General features: G+C 39.8%; 1 protein-coding gene across 1 annotated transcript in view; it reads right to left on the bottom strand.

The window, feature by feature from the left end:
* Window positions 1–15,480, bottom strand: part of LOC126335417 (protein IWS1 homolog) — a 107,425-nt gene extending 91,945 nt beyond the window's left edge. The window contains exon 1 of the mRNA XM_049998693.1: window positions 15,168–15,480. Coding sequence (XP_049854650.1) covers window positions 15,168–15,183 — 16 coding nt within the window. The 5' untranslated portion in view covers window positions 15,184–15,480. The remainder of the gene's footprint in view (window positions 1–15,167) is intronic.
* Window positions 15,481–21,554: the final 6,074 nt, after the last annotated feature.

Genomic DNA, 21,554 nt, shown 5'->3' with positions numbered 1-21,554 from the left:
TGTTATATTTCTGTACAAGGTTGCATTCTAGACAAATAGCTTTGGAAAACACTTCCAAACAATCAAATGTACATTCTATATTAACAAATTTCTCTTTTTAAGAAATGTATTTCTAGCTATTGGTAGCTTCATTTTATTACCCCTCTATGTGACCATTACAACTTATTTTAATGCCTAAATAATAAAACTCATCTACTACTTTCAACCCCTCTTTTTCTAACTGAATACTCTCCAGCATCGCAAGATTTAATTCGATTACATTCCATTACTCTCATTTTCCTTTGGTGATGTTCATCTTGTAACTTTTTTTCAAATGACAATATCCATTCTGTTCCTGGTTAACAGGCTATTTGCTATCCGAAAGTATTATACCATAAGCAAACCTCAGCAGTTTATTACTTCTCCCTCGGCTTGAATTAACTATACCAAGTTTTCTGCCTATTACCCTCCACTGCTTGCTTAGTGTACAAACATCAGGAATCAGCTACCATGAGGTCTCATTCTGTTCTCAATTACTGCTTGCTTATGTATTTCAACTCTCGTAACTGTAGTATGGTGTCCTTAGAAGTTGTATATAACCGTTCACTCTGTTTTATTCTTGTTACCTTCAGAATTGAAGACAGTGTATTTCAGTTAACATTGTCAAAAACTATAGATATCTCTACAAATGTTACAAAGAAGGTTTTCAGGGTTGCCACGAGTTTCTCCAAGTTAAATTCCCTGATATTTCCCTGATTTTCATACAAATTTTAGAGTTTTTCCCTTACAAATTTTGAGATCTCAAGGCTAAGTTAAGATGTAAGTTGATAATGTCTTTGTAGCTACAATACAAGAAACAACTGTGGAAACAAGATAATATCTTTAAAAACTTGCAAGCAAATGGCATTTCCTGATGTGAGCAAATGTCTTAAGTACTAACATCAACATCTTTTGTAATGAACTGTTTTTAGATGGAGAAAGAAAGCCAAATGGCATGTGTGTTTTATTAAGATCACTGATGTTATTTTATTTCAATAAAATGAAACACATCTGGTGACAAAAATACGCATTTCCTTGGAGTCACAAGACCAATTTAAAATACATTCATTGACTTCAGATATAACCTCAGAAAAAAGTCAGCCTCTTGAAAGAAGTGCGTAAGGCAGGGAAGAACTGTGCAAACTAACACTATAGCCAATAAAATTTTCATTCTACTATGGTCATTATTGTCGGTTATTACCCACTGTGTTAAACCAATTATTTTGCAGGTGTTGTGTGATTTTTCATTCCAGAAATATTGAAGTAAATAGTGCGCGAACCGCCAGCGGCTGAGACAATTTTCTTTTTCTCATCGTCCATACTTTCTAACATACAAACTACTTTTGAAGTGCCGAAATGTACTAGAACAAATAAAATGTCTACAACATGCCACACTGTACAGCATACTTGAGGCGAAACAGTCGCCGTTTCTGAAATCGATCACCCATGGCCTCTTGCCTGCTGAGGAGCACCGCAGTAGTGTCCATGGATAAACCATGAAAATCTGCTGTATTATGCCACACACAAACTGATCTAACCAGCAGGTAGATCAGTGAGACCAGATCCAACGGGCAGGGCCTCCATATTAGTGGGAACCAAATGGCTTCAGATCGGCAAGCAGCATGCAGTTGTGGCCCATGTGGAACCACCAATAGTGGGTGGCGAGGTAAAACATATGGGAGGATCAAAAAAGTTTCCTATCTAGCATGAGCCCCAGGAAGTTTGTACTTTCAACAAACAGAAGAGCTACAGGCTCAAGATGTAAACACTGCCGAAGAAACCAATTATGCCACCAGAAATTCATACAAAAGTTTTTATCAGTGAAAAAGAAAAACCCATTGTTGACCGTCCACGAGTAAAGGCGATCAAGACATGGCGTAAGATGTCGCTCAAGGAGACAAGTCCATGGGAAACTGCAATAGATCTCAAAATCGTCAATGAAATGGAAGCCACAGATGCCTGTCAGAAGATACACCATGACAGATTTAACAGCGATAGCAAAGGTGACAACGCTCAGGATGAAACCCTAAGCCACACCATTTCCCTGGATAAAGGTGTCTGATAAGACAGAACCCCCATGTACATTGAAAACTCGGTCTTTTAAAAATTCCTGAAAGAAACATGGCATGCTGCACAGAAGCTTTACATACAGAGAGAATGGAGGATACCAGTCCTCCAGCAGGTCTCCTAGTCTCTCTCCAAATTGAAAAACATGACCATAGTCTGGTATTTCCGCAGAAAACCATTCATGTTATGTATTGACGATTGACGAAATGGTCAGCGGCAAAACGGCACACTCAAAACCCACATTGTGCAGTGGTTAGTAACTTGTGAGACTCGAGCAAACACACAAGCCCGGCATGAATCATACATTCCATCACCTTGCAAACACAGCTGGTGAGAGAAATGGGGCAATAACTAGAAGGAAGGTGTTTGTCCTTGCTGGGCTTAGGTATGAATACGACGGTGGCTTCACGCCAGCATCTGGGAAATGTGCCCTCTGCCTAGATATGATTGTATGTATGAAGGAGAAAATGCTTGCCCACAAGAAACGGGTTCAGCAACATCTGAATGTAAACATCGTCCAGCCCTGAGGTTGAGGCTCAAGATGAAGTGAGAGCATGATCTAGCTCGCCTGATGGTTAAAGCGGCGTTGAAGCACTCACAATTGTGAGAAGAGAAGGGTGTCGCCCGAGCCTCCTCCACTGACTTCCGATGGAGGAAGGCACGGTGATAGTGGGTGGAGCTCAAAATCTCTACAGAATGGTGGCCCAAAGTGTTAGAGAAATAGCAGTAGCGTCCACTCTGACATCATCTGCTATCGTCAGGCTGGAAATTGGGGAATGGGCCTTGGTCCCAGACTGCCATCGGAGGTTGACCCACATGGCAGAAGAGGGAGTGAAACTGTTAAAAGGACTAGTAAATTAAATGCAGCAGCTATCCCAAAGAATGTGACGAGACAACTGGAGAAAGTCTGCCCTGGTGACACTGTATGATGGAGGGATGCAAACGGTACAAATGGAAAACGTCAAGTGAGGAGGAAAAATGTGGATTGCTTGAAGCAGGTATTCAAGGCGATAGGTTGACTAAGAACATCACCCCGGATGAGCAGTGTCACTCTTCCATGAGAGAGAATGCTGTCCTCGGGAAGGGGGAGGTTGAAGCGAACTGGGAAGAAATATGAGAGCCCAAAGCAGTAATGAGGACACAATTTTGTTTCCTGGAAACAGAGAATAAGTGATCACTGTGATTCTAGGAGCAGCCGTAAGTCCTCTTTGTTGGACTGAATACTACAAATGTCCCGCTGGGTAAGAGTCACAATGAGAAAAGGGGGAAGGGAAAAAATAAAGGGGTCTCACATCGGCGGCTGCCGAGTGTCAGCCTTTGAAGACTCACTGCTACAGTGCACAGAGGCTGGAGGCTACTGCTCCATAAGGTCTCCAGTGGCATCAGCATTCTCCTTCTGTCAGTCTGTGGAGTCCAGTGCAGAAAAACGGTTGGTGGTCCAGACCGACTACATGAAGGTCGGCTGGGTGGGGGTATCACGTGGCGACACCATCGGAGAGGATCTCCAAGTTGGCAAAGGAGAAGACTGTCTGCCTTTGTTTGACTTCTTGGAACCTTTCTGGCTGGCAGAGGAAGACTCAGGTGCTTGTTGCCAGAGGGACCTACAAAGTCTGAGTGAGAGTATTCCTTCTGCCCTTTCCGGCCTGCCAGTTGTGTAGCAGGTGTCTTCGCCACATCAGGCGAAAGTTTGGTGGCTTGTTGCACAGCTGGAGGAGGATACAGGGATGTTACTGTGACACTGAGCGATTGTACAACTGTGGTGCTGAATTTGAGCTCTCATATCTGCGGGGCCATATCCTTCGTTGAACAAGATGTAGCAAGAACAGCACTGTAAGTGCCAGGTTGCAAAACACAGGGTTTCCAACTAGGGTAATTCCACGTCAAAAGGACCAATATTAAAATGTGTCCCCATTCGAGTGTCTTAAAATCTAATGAAATTTGGCGAGAAGGTGGTATATGATCTTTGATGATTATATACTCATCTTCAGTGGTTGACTTTTCAAGGGCTTTTAAAGAGAGGCTACTCACGTTTACGTCACAGATGAAGGTGAAAATGTGACAAGTTTATTAGGCTTTATAAAAGAGTTCTAGGAAACACTTGATCATTTGCTTTAATATACATAGACAACTTTTTATGCGGAATTACACCATGGCAAAAATTAAGGATTAGCCACACCTAAATATAGATACAAGCCTCTTAAGTTTAATCATGCTATTCTGAGTGCCAAGGTTTGATAAACCACTGCTACTTTTCATGTAAACCCATCACACCAAAACTTGAGGGTTGTTCCTACCTATGATGTCTATGAACGGATCAAATTAATTAACTTTGGATGCCTTGATGAAAAGATATGCAGATGCAAATTTTGCCAAAATTTTCCACATGCAAATTTCAGGGTTTCTTTTTCCCTTCTTTTTTAAGGGGGGGGGGGGGGGGGGGGAGGGGAAGGCAGTATCTCAACTGCGTTTCATTCAGTCCTCCTTTTCTTGCCATAGTTGGCAAGAGCATGCCTTCAGCTTTCAAAGTTATATTGTTTAATTTCTTTATCTTGAAGTTTGATGAGTAAAAATACCTATCAGAAGTAGGGAAAATGGATTATTGATAAATACAAAAAATTAATACACTTTGAAGTTATAAATAAAAAAAGTGTAATCGTAGTGTCATTTAATAGTTTATGACTTGCCTGTGGTTTATGGAATGTAACTATGCTAGTAAGAAGTGTTTTTACATTATTTTGCAGTACAGAATATAAATATTTGCACTGTCACTCAGTTTCCATCCACATTATAAAGCAGCAATAGTTTTTTAAGGATCTATCCTCACAGCAGTGACCCACTGCTGAATCAGCACTTCCAATTGTTACTTTCATTTTTGGCAATTTTCCCAGTGGCACTCTTCTGTGCTGTGTAATCGACAATCTTAGTGTAGAGTGCTGAGTGTTTGAATAATCAATCATCATTGTTGTAGCTTAAGATAAGCACTAAAACAATGTTTTGATAACCTAATTATTATGTCTAATACACTACCAAGACTGAATCTGCTACGCTTCAAACCATGATATTCATGAGCTTTCAAAATTGCTTGTTATAGGTTAACATAGAAATGTATAAAATAACCCAAGAGACACTAGTAACCTGCTACTTTGGTGAATCAGATGGAGTCAATTGTCATGTCATTGTCATTCTATTATGGCAATAGTCAACTACAATCAGTTACAGAAATGTCACCAATGGACAAGGAGCATCTACAACATAGATCTGGACTTGATTTTACTGACGATGCCCAAATTTGTTCATACCATGATGCCTTGTTGATGACAAAATTTCAGTTCCTGCAGAGGACTTGCTGCAACCCATTTGGTACAAACAAGCAGATAACCAGGCTTTAATCGCAGTAACCATGGCAATGTCTGACAGGTTGAAGTTACTGACTAATGGAGTTTTTAAACCTGGCCAGAAAATGTATACCAAATGTTGTGAGAAAATCCCCCATGATTGTCAGTGTCTCCCATGGCATGTTCCTTCCAACTGGGGGATCCCTTCAGAAGGGGGCACACCCGCCTTAGGTGATTGTTAACACTTCAGGTCACAACTCCCAAACACCTGACAGAGGGACAAATTGACAATTTGGGAAGGTAGTAGCTCAAGCAATCACCCCACCCTGGGCCTCACCTGTACCAGGGGTAAGTGTGAACCCTACTTGTCAACCCAGGGCTGGGAATTACAAATTACCCAATCACGCATGGGCTGGCCTTCAGGAGTGCACAGAGAGGAAGGAGAAAAAGAGGAACCTCAAACACCAAAGGGGAGGGAGGAAGGATAGGAGAAGGGGAACGAAAAAAAGAAAAGGGAACAAAAACAGTAGAGAGACTGTTCTGATATTGGCTACTGAATGTGCAGAACACATTTCCAAAAACATCCACACATGTTACCCAAGGGAGGGGAAAAAGAATAGCAACAGAATAGGCATGCAGCATGGAAGGTAAAAAAAGATGCTGCAAAGGCTGGGACCCCTCTGGAAAGTGGTCATTACCCCAAAGACTGTCATGCAGACCATTGTAGCGAAGCCATGAGACTGGGGGAAGTGAATTTATCACTTCTTCTAGCCTTGGAAGCAAATGACTAACATGGACATACATCAGTTGTAAGACAAAGATTAGCCCCAAGAACTGTGAAGCTGCAGCTGCTGATATCATGTGATCTCTGACTTCATCCACAGAGCACAGTGCTGCATACATTTGCATCTAAAGATCAGTACTTAGTACTTGCAAGGTAATACTGCTAGATATTTTTTTTTTTTAAAAATCACAAAACTTTCAAGTAATATCACTACGTAATTTATACTATGACTGGTGTACCTGACAGATGTGACTACTGAGTGTATTAGCCTAAAAGTCTGTACTGGTAAACATGATTCCATACGAAAAGTAGATCTGTTTATGGTACATCACATTGGTATAAGACTCACCTTTGGTGGGAAATTGTTAATTTCCTCCTTCACCAATGGATGAAGATGTCAATAATAAGTAGGCCATGCCCATCTATAGCCTCACAGAATTATGGCCACCACAAATTAAGTAAGGTAGCTCTGCCTGTGAAAAGATTTCCTCCACTGTGCCATTTGATATGGTTTGTTTTGAGGGGCAATTGTGACGTGATTGCAAATAATATACCCAGTAGTTTTAAAGATGCTGCCACTAGGTGGTGTAGTGATCATAGTCTGCACAGCACTGTTAGCTGCTGACATAACGTAATACATTGTGGCTGTAATTATACTTTCATTACTTGCAAGAGCCCTCACAAAAAATGAGTGATTGTAGGACAATGAAACTTTGTGGAAACATGTGTAAGAACATGTGAAACAGTATTGACAAATAAACCATTGAAAGAAACACATTTTAATTTCCACATGAAACGGTAACATTTGTTAACTGCATACCATGTTTATGTTCTAGGTTACAAATGTTGCTCAATGTGATGACCGTCTACATCATGTCGCCCTGTAACAGCATTAGAGACTCCATTTCACATTGTTCACTGCATGTTTTGAATGGCAGACCACGAAATGTACAGCTCTCATGACACAGCTCATGCACTGCTTGAAGATTGCACGTTGTGTACAACATTCTCAGCCATGGCAACAATGACGTCAACAATTTGTGATGCAATTGGCTGTCTGTCTCTCCCGGGTGCAATTTCCAAATTGCCAGTTAATTTGCATGTGCAAATTGTGTTCTTCAACCCCAGTGCAGAAAGAGGGCCTCTGTGTATTCCTTTAATGTGTCAACACTCATGAAGAGCGGCAGCACTATTGCAGTTTTTTGATAAAACAGCTTTACGAGTGAAACCCTACCCACCTTGCCCAGATCCATGTTGACTGACTGCAAAAGTAATGCAGAGTGATGTTTGTGTCCCAAACCTATGTCGCCGTACCATCCCGCCGCCTATTGGCAAATTATGACAATAACACCACTAACAACGCAAAACCTGCAGCACACAGACTGAACACCATTCCTATATAAAGTTAGGTATCCATACATTAAATAGTTTTCCGTCTACACTGGCTGAAGTGGTGAAAGTATAATCACCTTGTCTACGTCCTATTTATCACTACGATCTTCTCAAATTATATTATATTTGGATTCTAATCTGCGAGCTACACTTAAACCACGCTTCTGAAATAGCCAGAATCGTTGAACGAATGGTACGCATTGCATGGAGACAGCTTACTCTTATTAGATTCCACTGTCATTCTGAAGGAGTACTTTAAGTCCCATTCATACACCTGAAGATATGAATGACTATCTCAGATGAGTTGTGTGGCATTTGGATGCAGTTGGGAATAATGGAGGCAATGTAAGCACTGCCTTACAGCTAAGATATATGATGTATATGATGACACCTGAGACCTAATCCCAGAAATAACTACTAAGAAAATCTCAAGACTCACATGTCAGAACAACATGACTATAATCCAGTTCTGCATCTTTGATTGTCTTGCATTAACTTTATTGTGCATCATTTGGCAGTGACAGATTCCTCAGATTGTACAAAAAATTAATTTCACCAATTGCCATGTGTTTAAAAAGGTTTCAGATGACTCCTTGACTATGAATCATGCATTTGGAATATCGGCATCTAAATGTTTTTCTTCCCATACCGTTGCACTCACCAACATGTCAGCACCTACGCCAGTTTCAGTTCTATTTGAACTCTGTACCTGCAATCATTACAAATGTTATTGCCGTCTGTGAATGGTGAGTGAGCCATAAAAAAGATTTCTGATATTTTTAGAGTGATGTCTCCACAAACTATTGTCCTTTCCTTCCATGAAAACCAGTTGCCACATACTAGTGACTCTGAAGATGTGCTCCTGAAATCCTTGTACAGGATCAACACTTGCAATGGATGTAAAACAGAGGAGGAGGATGAAATTAGTGTTTAACATCCCCTCAACAACAAGGTCACTAGAGACTGTGCACAAACCCTGATTAGGGAAGGAAATCTGCCGTGCCCTTTCATAGATAACATCTTGGAATTTGCCAAGTTTTAATGCCCCACTGATACTGTAGACATTACAGATAGAGCAAAAGATCGGATTATGAAAGGGAACTGACTGTGCCCTTTTCATTGGGAACTGTGCCCTTTTCAAAGGAACCATCCCGACATTTTCCTGGAGCAATGTAGGGAAAGCAAAGAAATCCGAAATATGGAAGGCTGGGCAGGGATCTGAAGCATCGTCCTCCCAAATGCAAGTGCAGTTTGCTAATCGCTGCATCACCCCACTCATTGCTAAGGGACTAGTCTCTGTGAAAGCCAACTGAATAAGGTACTGCTAGAAAGAATTGAAATAGAATTAATTTGTCCAAAGTAATAAAGTTAGTTAACAAAATGGTGGGTTTTATTTAATCCTCCTCCTAAGGAGTTTCAAAGTGTTCTTGATGAAGGCTGTTGTCCTGATGTAGGCATGTTAGCAAAGGACTGACACCACAGCGTCTCCCCTACAGATTCCATCCAACTTGCGCTATTCGTCCACGAGACTCAGAGGGCCATAGACATGGGTTCCCAGGTAGATGCCGTGTTTCTTAACTTCTGCAATGCGTTTAATACAACCCCCCCCCCCCCCCCCAGTCGTTTAATGAACAAAGTAAGAGCATATGGACTATCAGACCAATTGTGTGTTTGGATTGAAGAGTTCCTAGATAACAGAACACAGCATGTCATTCTCAATGGAGATAAGTCTTCCGAAGTAAGAGCGATTTCAGGTGTGCCGCAGGGGAGTGTCGTAGGACCGTTGCTATTCACAATATACATAAATGACCTTGTGGATGACATCGGAAGTTCACTGAGGCTTTTTGCGGGTGATGCTGTGGTATATCCTGAGGTTATAACAATGGGAAATAGTAGTGAAATGCAGGAGGATCTGCAGCAAATCGACGCACGGTGCAGGGAATGGCAATTGAATCTCAATGTAGACAAGTGTAATGTGCTGTGAATACATAGAAAGAGAGATCCCTTATCATTTAGCTACAATATAGCAGGTCAGCAATTGTAAGCAGTTAATTCCACAAATTATCTGGGAGTACGCATTAGGAGTGATTTAAAATGGAACGATCATATAAAGTTGATCGTCGGTAAAGCAGATGCCAGACTGAGATTCATTGGAAGAATCCTAAGGAAATGCAATCCAAAAACAACAGTGTGCTTCGTTACAGGATCATTCAGTAATCGCAAAAGCGTTACGGAGATGATAGATAAACTCCAGTGTAAGACTCTACAGGAGAGACGCTCAGTAGCTTGGTACAGGCTTTTGTTGAAGTTTCGAGAACATACCTTCACCGAGGAGTCAAGCAGTATATTGCTCCTTCCTATGTATATCTCGCGAAGAGACCATGAGGATAAAATCAGATAGATTAGAGCCCACACAGAGGCATACCAACAGTCCTTCTTTCCACGAACAATACGAGACTGGAATAGAAGGGAGAACCGATAGAGGTATTCAAGGTACCCTCCGCCACACACCGTCAGGTGGCTTGCGGAGTGTGGATGTAGATGTAGAACTTAATGAGTTGCTGACAGGACAGCATCACTTTCATCATTACTTGCCTGCACACTTGTGATTATTTATTTATCTTTCAAAGTTTGGTCTACCACACAGTTTTCCTCCGCCAAGTGAGCAACACCATTTTCAACAATCTCTCCACCCCCTGAAAGTTAGCCAGTGTACAAACTATCAGAAAATGATTCCAATTTGACTGACTCTCCGCTCTCAAAGAGTACTGGCTCCAACTCTGCATTAATGGATGGTCACAATTTCTTCCAGCTCTTAGTTATAGTGGCATTCTCCACTTCATCACATGCTTCTGCTGTCTGGAAAACAGTTGATTGCTTTTCATACATTCATTGCTTTTTAAACATTCAAAATGGTCTCATAAAGAGTTGCTTGCACATGCATTCAGTAAGGCAAGGTGACAAGAATTGCAATTTGATAATGATGTTTAAGTGATTCCAAATTCCCTGACCCTTTGGGTTAATCAGGGCTGTCACAATGGGTGGAAGAAGCAGTGCTCGTATATCAATCGGGTAGAGCCACATCAGAAGGATGACTGGGAACCCAGTCAATTATAAGGATAGTTTTAAGTGACTCCTTCAGCTCTTTTCTCACAGCTGGTACAAATGTTTCAAGGAACCACTGAGAGAACATTTCTCTGTCGATCCACACTTTCTTCTGAGCACAACATAGAACTCCTAGCGTATTTCTGTCACTGTGTTGAGAACAATGTGGATGTTGGTATTTTCTAATCACAATGAGCAGCAGGTTCTGACACCAATTTGCATTGCAACATGCTGTAAATGTTACGCACTGTTTCAGTTGTTTGTATCTACTAGCTTTCTTTTCTTTCTTTGTGGCTAATGGTTTTTAAAGAAGCAACTTGTAACAGAGACCAGTTATCTTAGCAGTTATATCTTCTTCATTTATTATCTTCAGCATCTTAACTTAGCAACTTTCCCCTGCAACTGTCAGCTGTCTCGCCCATCATATAGTTTCCTCCAGTTTCATACCCCCCCCCCCCCCCCCCCCACACACACACACACTGAAAACAAGATACTGCTGCCAAGCTGTCTGTAAAATGCAACCACCACTTTCTCCTTTATTATAGGGCCACTATTGTGGATTCCTTCACTGCCGTCTATGAAAAGCTATGTCGAGTTCTTCATTCTCACTTTCCTGTTTCACCTCCATTTTCCCAAACTGCTCTCCACTGCAGTTGCATATCACAGAATAACATCTTCCTTTTTAACATAATAAATAGCTGCTCATAGAATACTGCACTAAGCAGCAATAGCTTTCTGTGAAGAACCTTGGTTCATGTTACCTAAAATTTCAAATTTCTGCTTAGGGCATAACGTGATGTGTTTCCTTTTAAAAGCCCTGCTACTGAACTGAAAAGAAAGCCACAATTATAGATGTATATAGTATTGTTTAACAGTGTAATTAAATAACAACATTGTTGTGCGTGATAATTCATTATCGTGCACTAGTGACTAGAGACCAGATGTGGGCCTCGCAATTGAGAGGCCATGCTACTGAGGCTCACTGTACAATATTAACAGCTAAATACAGATGGTTCATGGTCCACTGACTCATACTCCTATATTTTGCTAGTATGGGGATCTGCATGGGAGTTGTCAGATGAACTGACCACTCAGCTACAGAAGTGAACCATACATTTCCCATTATCTTAGTGAAATTTAAAAGAAACTGTGCCATTGACATGCATGGCATATTCTTCAGTATATTTATTCTGGTTCAATCAATACAATGTTCCACAAAAAGCTCATAGCACTCATTCATGGCTTGCAAATGATTCATTGTGCTGCATTCATTACTAAAACCTACTTCTTCCTGTCATAAATTTAAATCCAAAGCTTTGTGTGTGCAGTTGGAGACACATTTTTGTGAAAACTTTATGCATTATACAGTTCCATGGTTTGTGTGTCTTGCTGCATTCATTCTTATTAAGCAGAACAATTACAGAATGGTATCCATCCAAAAATATTCTGGACCCCCCTCCCCCTCAAATTTCTGTCGCATCACAAGTCATGCATAAAAGAGAATGTACTGTATATGAAATACCTCTCTTAGGAATAGATACTGCAATTTCTGAGAAACCTTGGGACCAGTGCAGCATGCAAAACCTGATGTGGGTACATCCAAATAGCACTGCGAAAGTTGTAAAAATGACCAGAAAGCCCTCACATTTATGGCATGTCCTGCACTGTTCTCAATACAATCAGTGATTAAATTGTTCAATCACTAACTGAAATTCAGAAAAAAAGGAGACACAAAATAAAGTCTCAAGCTAAGGAGTTACCTGTATAATTTTATTGTTTGCCAAGGTGATGGGACCTACAATGAAATGCCAACGATAACTTACTTTGATGAAAACAGTCTCTCCAGTGGGGTACAGCAGGATTTTCGGAAGAGCAAGTTCAGTACAACAGCAACACTGAACATAATTATATAAATCAAACTTTAGAGGAAAGAAAGTCTAAAGTACTGGTACTTTGCGATGCTACTGAGGCCTATTATGCATTCCGCATACGGCGTTACTTAACAAGTTAAAAACTTACAGTATTGAGGAAGCTGGCCCGGAAAAACTTGAATCCTATCTAACCAAAATACATCAATTCTTATCAGTCCATCGAGCAGTTTCTTGCAAACAGAAGTTGCAACATGCTGTGCCACAAGGGTATGTAGTAGACGTTGTGCTGATGCAGATTTTTGCTAATGACATAAGCCCAAATGAACAAAGTCAGCAGTTTGCAAACACAAAATTGTACATGGGAAGAATGATATGCAGGCAGCAAAACAAGCAGATGTCCTGCCTGGTTATGTCAAGGAAATGTTTATGCATATGTGGAGAAAAAAAAAAAAAAAAGAAACAACAGATGGAGGCATTAAGGCTCAGTGACAATGGAGCACTTACTAACACTGGAGTTGTGGAACTTCTGGGTTTCTTTAGACACAGTAAATTAATTTGGAAGAAGCACATTGTAGGCCTGCATGTGTGATCAGGGAAGGAAACCTGAAATCATTATAACAGAATAGTGGACCTACCTGCCAACACACTACTTTGGCTTATTTCAGAGCTACATAATGCACGACTGTTGTTACGAGAGCACTCTGCGGCATGCAGAAGCATGCTGGTGCTGCTCTGCTACAGAAGAAAGCAATGATATCATTATTCTGAAAAAAAAAAAGGACCTCTGAAAACCCACATTTGCAGTCAATCTGTGTTCAACTGCCTCGATCACTTGAAGCTAAATCATAACACATGCATCAAGAGACATTAAATTCACAATCAAAACATACAGGGGGGAAAAAAGAAAAGAAAACCAGTCCAGGCAGGCCAAGATGTTGAAACATGGTAGTTTCCCAACAATGGCAATACAGACGTTTAGTGCACTGTTAAATAGTGCTGAGCCCCTACCAGTGGAGCTGTTCAAACCAAAAATGTTTAGTGACCTGAATATCATCCATTAAACTGTGTGGATAAATTCTTTTCTAGTGACAGAATATAATTGGGACAACTGAACCTACTGACACTGCATAGACTCCGTCCCATAATGTAATGTTGATGTGGCACTTGACATCATGTGTGTGTGTGAACAGAAAGAGAACAAAACAATGACAATATTTCTTTTGCAACTGTATTAGTCTACTGTATGTGGGTTATGGTGACAGAATGATTTGCAGCATAACTCAGGTTTTACATCACGTTGAAAGGTAGCTGCATGGATATAACTGTGAAATAAACAACTGAATGCAAAATCTTAGCTAGGATATACCAATCTGTAGCATAGCCTACGGTCTAGGTTAGGCTGAATGGTGACCATTAGGATGCAACTTGAAAAAGCAGTATTGAATGCTTCACTTAATCCACAAAACTACCTAACTGGCAACTCTTATACTATGATACAATCAATAACAGTGATTTACATTTATAGTGTTATTACAATTTTCTTTCCATTTTTGTATTTTATAAAATTACTGTCAACTGATGGAATGCTGAACCAATTTGTTAATATATGTTACTAATAAAATGGTAACACCTCATCTGTCATGACTTCTGGGATACCATTATTCACTATGTGCGTTTCTAATACGTCTCTTGAAAATATGGACAGCAAAATTACAGCACAAGTTTATCTTGTTGCTATCAAGCTTTCACATCTTAAATAATTAAATGTTACTTCTAAAAGATTGAAATTCCTGTTTTGACTTCTTCATACTACAATTATTGTCAACTATTACTCTCACTAATATTCACTGCAGCAATCACACTGCTCCTACTCACCAGAGCAATAGTCCAACATCTGAAACCTTTCAAATTTTAATAGACGTAGGAACATATTTACATTTCAAGACAAAAACAAACAAGTATACCAATAAGCTGCTATGTTTCATTATAGTAATAAAAAAATTCTAAATTCTACTAATTCTTCTAGAAAAAACAGTCACCAGTAAGAATCCTCGCTTCAATCGCATACTACGGAGACTTTCCAAATACTAAAAATGCAAACGTAGAATTTGGCAGCATAATGACTACAATACAACAAATGGGCAACGGCAACACTGCAAATATCATGTCAATATAATAAATATGTAACACGAGTAGCTTCTTTAATGATCATTTTTGCCATGGGAAAACATTTCCGCATACGTCACAAATCCTGTGACTTATATTGCTTTCTACACTCACAAAACGTGAAAAAGCTGACTTCCTTAAAGATTTAACTTTGCTAATATGATATGGTACGACGGCATAAGAGCATCACGTAATACATCATGTATATGAAAGAAAAGATAACAAACGGCACTGTCATACGTTCTCATCCACGTAATCAACTGTTACAGTTGCAGTAAAAGGTGTACATAAGATGCAGATACAGTAAAAAACAGTAATAACGACATAACGACACATGACTACTTTTTGTCGAAAAACGAGCAACATACAAGCAGAAGTCTGCAACAGTTAATATAACATATTGTATTAATATAATTCCATATATATTACCAGTTTCGCACTCCATACTACAGCTGTATCACAGTTAGCGTCTCACAACCGTTGCACTGCACACAACAACAAACAAACGTATGTTTCTCGATTGCTCAATACATTTTTGTTACACTTTACACAACACACTACAGTATCGTTTTCACTTTTCAAGCATCTCTGCTATCTGTTATAACGTCGAAAACCACCAAAACAAAGATCTTGATATAGGTTCAAAGCGTCGATCGTCAAAGTTATAACGGTAGGCCACAGTCTGTCATAGTCGCGACACTGTCTCGTTTGTGTTACCATCAGCGATGGCAGTGCCCAAAGCGGCCAGCAAGAGACACTTCTGTATACAATATTTATTTATTTATTTACTTAGCATCCTTGCATCTCATCATTCTAAAAATGATATATGATTTATCATACATTGGCTTACATAGAAAATAGGGCATGAAAAGATTTACAATTATATGTCCACAAATAAAATATTATTACATATAACATGAAACCATATGCCTAACAACATTCACAATATGCTAAATTAGAATAACGGATGAATGCAATTTAGATTTCAATGAGCATTTGGGTCATTACGATGAAGGAAATAAGCTACTGTATATTGAATGATAGTGATTTAAGTATTCCTTGACATTATAAAAACTCTTATTAATTAACATTTTTTTAAAGTTCTTTTTTGAATATGTGGAATTTTGGTATACTTGTAATTTCCTTTGGTAGTGCACTAAACAAGATTTTTGGCTGATAAAGAACACTTTTCCGACACATAGCTTTTGTGTGACGTTATCTATGAAAGTCGTCTCTATTTTTGTAGTTATGAACTTGACTGTTTAACAATGAATGTTCCTGATGTGTCTTCATAAAAGATATACTTTCATAATTATAGATACATAGTAGAGTCATGATTTGTAGTTCCTTGAAAACTTTTTTTACATGATTCTTTGTGTGTCATACCTCTGATTATCCTTATTGCCCTCTTTTGAAGCACAAACGAGTGTTTGTCCAAACTGGTATTCCCCCAAAATATGATACCATTTCCTAGTGTGCTATGTATGAGTGTAAAGTATGGACATAACAGTGCATCAACACTACATGAATTTTTTAGTATGCCAAGAACATGACAATATTGACTTAATTTTTTTTAACATTTCTGTGTGTTTCTCCCACATTAAACATTCATCTAGCCATAATGCTAAAAAATTAGTGTAGGGTGTTTGCTCTATCTCACACTGCCCAAGTTTTGCAGTTAGGTCAGATTTTACTTTGTTTGTTGTATGTCTGAAGTTCACCCAAACTGTTTTTTGTCATTAACCATTAATTTGTTGTTTGTAAACCACATGTTTGCTTCTTCTGTGGCTACTGTGGCTCTCTCCAGTAAATCAGTTTGATTCGTAGCTTTGACAGGTAGATTTGTGTCATCAGCAAACAATACTGCATCTGCTGTTGATAAATGAATTGGAAAATCATTTACAAATATTAAGAACAGCAATGGCCCCTGTACAGAGCCCTGCAGCACGCCATACCTGACTCTTTGATATGCTGATGAGTAGACTTTACCCACATGCTGTGTCTCTACCTTCTGATACCTATTAGAAAGAGAGGATTTGAACCAATCGTGCTACACTACGAACCCCGTACCAATATAGTTTCCTGAGCAGTAAATTATGGTCAATGATATCGAAAGCCTTAGACAGGTCCAAAAACAGGCCACAGTTTAATTCATTTTTTCACTACAGAATTTATGATCAGTTTTAAAAAGTTATAAATTGCTGGATCAGTTGACCTATTTTTCCTAAAACCGTTTTGTCCTTTAAGTAGAATTAGATTTTTGTTAAGAAAATGAGACAGTCTTTCATGCATTACCCTTTAAATTACTTTTGAAAATACAGATAACAATGATATAGGCCAGTAATTGATAACATCAGACTGTTCACCCTTCTTCTAAATAGACTTGAGAATCGATTTCTTTAGTTTTTCTGTGAAGACCTCCTGTGCTAAATCAAATGTTAATCATGTCAGCAGTCGGGGAATCTATGTATCTTGCACTGTTCTTTATTACTTTGTCTGGAATCCCATCACAGCCACATGTCATTTTATTTTTTTAACTGATTTAAGGCAATTTGTGCCTCTAATGCAGTAACAGGGTATAGAAACATTGTTTTATCATTCATTTTTAGTTGCGCTCTGGAGTTGAAATCACATCTTCCTTGTATCAGTTTTGCTGCGATATTTGTTACATGTAGAATATGTTGACTATCTGTAGTGGGTCCCTCAACTGTTTTCCCTTCACTTTTAATTAAAAGAATGCTGTTTTTACTTTTTTGTTTACCTATGCTCCTATTCATTACCTCCCAGGTTGATTCTATTTTGTTAGTTCCTTTCCTTTTATATGAGTCAGTATTTAGTTTCTTAGCCACTATTATAACTATCTTATATACTTTCCTGTAAATTTTCACATATGGTTTTAATGCAACAGCACTTTTTGCAGATTTGTTTAACTTTCGCAGAGTGTCTGCAGATTTTTTTTATTCCCTGTGTTACCTATGTCTTTGTTTTGTTTTTAATTTTCACTCGTTTAATAGGAATTGCGTATCACAACAACGCCAATAATTTGCTAGGAATGACTCAAATTTTTTATCTACATCACAGGTTGATTCCGTGTCCCAAGTTATATTTTTTAACGAGTGATTAAAAACCCTTATGCTGTCTTCATTTGCAAATCGTTTCTCTCTGTATTTTTCATATACCACTGGTTCCTTAATAGATATATCATATAATATTAATGTTGTGGTTGGCAGGAGAGCCAACACCGTGTTACAAGAGGAGGCTGAAAGGCATGCGTTTTAGCTCACGCAGGCTGGCGTGAGGTCTAGAACAGGACAAGGAAATTAGAATTTAGAAACAACGGACATAGCTGGTGGAATACTTAACTTGCAGTGTAGGTCATTGGCCACATATACAATTTCCAATAATATATTGTGTTTCAAACTGTAAAAATTTTATAGTTTCTTAGCCTTTCCCAGTGATTTGTTGTCATCTCATAGAATTGGGTGTACTGCCAGTGGTTCGTGTCTTCCCAGCAAGATATTTCGACGTTGTAGCTCGGCATTTTCATCAGTTTATTTCCTCTGAATGGTCGCTTTGCTTTTTTCAACTATTATTATTTTATTATGTAGCACTTTTCATTCCCTCCCCTGAGGGGAAAGGACAGGCCTTGCTAGAGCTTGCTTTTGACTCTTCCTCGGCTGAAGGGTACAAGACATATTTCAGTTTCTTCTTTGTTGTTTGCATTCAGAGCTATTTCTTCAGTTTAACAAAAATTAAATGGTTTGAATTTGACAAATGAGATAGTTTACTTTAGAAAAGTTATTTTAGAGAGGAAGCTACATTTAACATTATTTCTGCTTAATTAGCTGGAATTTGTCTGTCCAGTCTCGAATGACATACAGTCCCTGGTTATTCTTCTTCATTGCATCCAGAGTGCCATTTCCTTCTTGGGGATCGGTCGTGGCTGTCCTGCTCTTCAAGGTGTGCTGGTGTCTGCTTCCTTTGATAGTATTACCATCGCAGATCGTGTGTTACAAGTCGCTCCCATTACCATCTTCTTGGTTTTCTGAGCTCTCTCCGTAATTTCATCATTCTTCTGTTTTCATGTTCCAGTGCCCATATTTGAGGGGTCATTAATTGGCCTCCATGCAGTACCACTTCGTTGGTCTGAACATGTTGGTTGACTATCCCTGGGCATAGCGAAGTTTTTCTTTTTACTTCTCTTCTGCTGAATTCTTCCTTCCTGCAGGGTTTGAGCTTCTGTTTTGGGCATGCAGATGATGTTCCTCACTGCCCTCCGTCTGCATTGTGGCAGTGATGCTCGTGTGTTCCTCTGTCAGAACCATCTATGGCTAACTGATGTGGCCGGCATTGATGATAGATGCCCCACAGGAGGAAGCAGGTTGTTTCCATTTACAATGCAGAACTGGGATTCCGCTTCCTGCAGGATGGCGCCAGTGTTGTAGATGCTGGCGTGCTGGTCGCTGTCTTGGTTGTTCGTTGTTGCGCTGCCCCTTGTCACTGTAGTGACTTGTACTTCACAGTGAGCCAGCGCAGTTTCATTGAGCTCAGGGCCGTGATCCCTTCCAACACTGTCACTGGTGGTGATGGCAGCCAGAATAGCTGGTGGGCGGGCCAGCATCTGTTCGCTTCTTGTCGTTTCTGGAGGGGAGACTGCCATTTTGGCGCACTTTCGCCTCATTCAGCCATCTTTCCTGACATTCTCAGCGCCTGCTGAGAACGCCCCGGTCTCTTTGTTCTCCTGTATTGTCCTTCCGTCGGCGTTACCGCTGTCTTCAAAGGCCTTGCAGCTGCCCTAGCTCATGACATGTGGCCTACCACAGTGGGCACAGGTCGGTTGGTCTTCACGACTCCTTGCACAATTGCAGCTGTCGTGGTCGCCAGCGCATTTGACACATGTTGCCTGATTGCGCAGTACTCTGTCATGTGTCCTCTTTGTTGACACTTACAGCACTGCAGCTTTGTGTCGAACTCCACTGGGAGAACCTCTTCATTTCGAAGACTTGCTTAACGTCTTTCTTCTGTTATGTGTCTTCTCCTATGTTGATGGTCAGGAAGAAGAGCAGTGGACTCTTCTCATTGGTTCGATTATATAGTTTGACAACTACATCCTCAAACCCGGCGTAAAGCAGCCCTTGAGGGTCTGCATGTTATGAACACACCCAGGGTAAACCATCATCTTCCTCTTGGTCGACTTCTCTGGTGCTGTGACCATGCATTGTAGACTATCAACGTAAGGTTTGACTGCCTTACATGTTTTTCACCTCCACCTCCATTGGTGGATAGGGTTGCTGTTGAATTTTATCTGAATTAGTTAAATCTGAATTTTATCTCAAATACGTACTTTAATATTTCATGGGAAGATTTACTAGATATTGCTAATGAATTCCGTAATGGTGTCGGCATACTGAAGAAATTTCTAAGAGGATGCATCACACTGATACCAAAAACTAAAGAAACATCAAACTTACAGAATCTGCATCCTATATCATTACTCCACATTGACAAACTAATTGCTTGGTGCTTTGCTGGGAGATTAAAGCAAACAATGAAAAAAGTGATCAGTCCTTACCAAATGTGCGTCGTTCAAGACAGAAACGTATATGATGCCTTACTAGCATATAGAGATTGTACTTTGTACACAAATACTCACATGTCAAACGAAGCAGCGATTTTATTAATACACTTTAAAATTGCTTCCGGTAGGATTAGTCAATAATATCTGGAAAACGTCACAATTAAAATGGGTTTTGAGACCAATTTCACGAATACAAAAAAAATTCAAATGTGTGTGAAGTATTATGGGACTTAACTGCTAAGGTCATCAGTCCCTAAGCTTACACACTACTTAACCTAAATTATCCTAAGGACAAACACACACACTCGAATCTCCACCGGTACCAGCAGCACAGCTCATGACTGCAGCGCCTCAGATCACTCAGCTAATCCCGTGCGGCTTAATTCACGAATGCAATTGAGAATATTTTGGGCAATTCTGTGTCACAAGTCGTTGTTAATGGTGGGTTAAGTGAGAACATTCCCATCAAAAAGTCAGTCAAACAAGACTATCCGCTATCTATGACATTATATGTAATAGCTTTAGATCCGCTCCTGTGTACCGTATGTTGTGAGTGCCAAGGAGTTTCAGTAAGAAATGAGAGGTTCACATGCATAGTTTACACTGATGACATAGATGTTTTCATGGAAAGCTGACAAGATGTTGACATCTTCCATAACATCCTCTGATGATATGAAAAAGCTATATGTGCTATTGTTAACCTCAAAAACAGTGTGTTGCCAATTACAAATAATAATTGGGATATACATCGGAACTAATGCACTGCCAAAACACAACGCCAAGAGTTATGCTTAGGTATGGAAAATAATCCACAAAGAATGAGGGCTCTCAATTGGTGCTAGACGCCATATAAAATAAGAGTGGCAGTAAAAAGCCATGCAGGTCGAAATTTGGCTATGACAGAAAAGTCAAGCTATGGAACACACAAATGCTCGCAAAAGCATGGTACTTGACTCAGGTCCTCCCGAAGCCCAAGAAAATAGGGAGGCTATACAGCAAGTGATATGCTGGTTTATACAGAGGGGTAAATCCTTAAGGTTTCTCTGCCAACGTGCACCCTCAGCTCAAATGAGGGTGGACTGGGACTAACGGACTTACACGCAAATGAGTGGCACTACTCATCAACAGAATTAAGTGTGTGGTAGGAAAGGGACAACCACTCGCCAACTGCTGTACTGTTTAGCAAATATAGCCCAATATCAGAGCTAGCGCCGATTTACATTGTCAGTATCCCACAC

The sequence above is a fragment of the Schistocerca gregaria genome, chromosome 2 (assembly GCF_023897955.1).
Source record: "Schistocerca gregaria isolate iqSchGreg1 chromosome 2, iqSchGreg1.2, whole genome shotgun sequence".
NCBI classification, from domain to species: domain Eukaryota; kingdom Metazoa; phylum Arthropoda; class Insecta; order Orthoptera; family Acrididae; genus Schistocerca; species Schistocerca gregaria.
The sequence above is the reverse complement of the archived record's forward strand: the minus strand, read 5'-3'. Positions and strand labels throughout refer to the sequence as shown.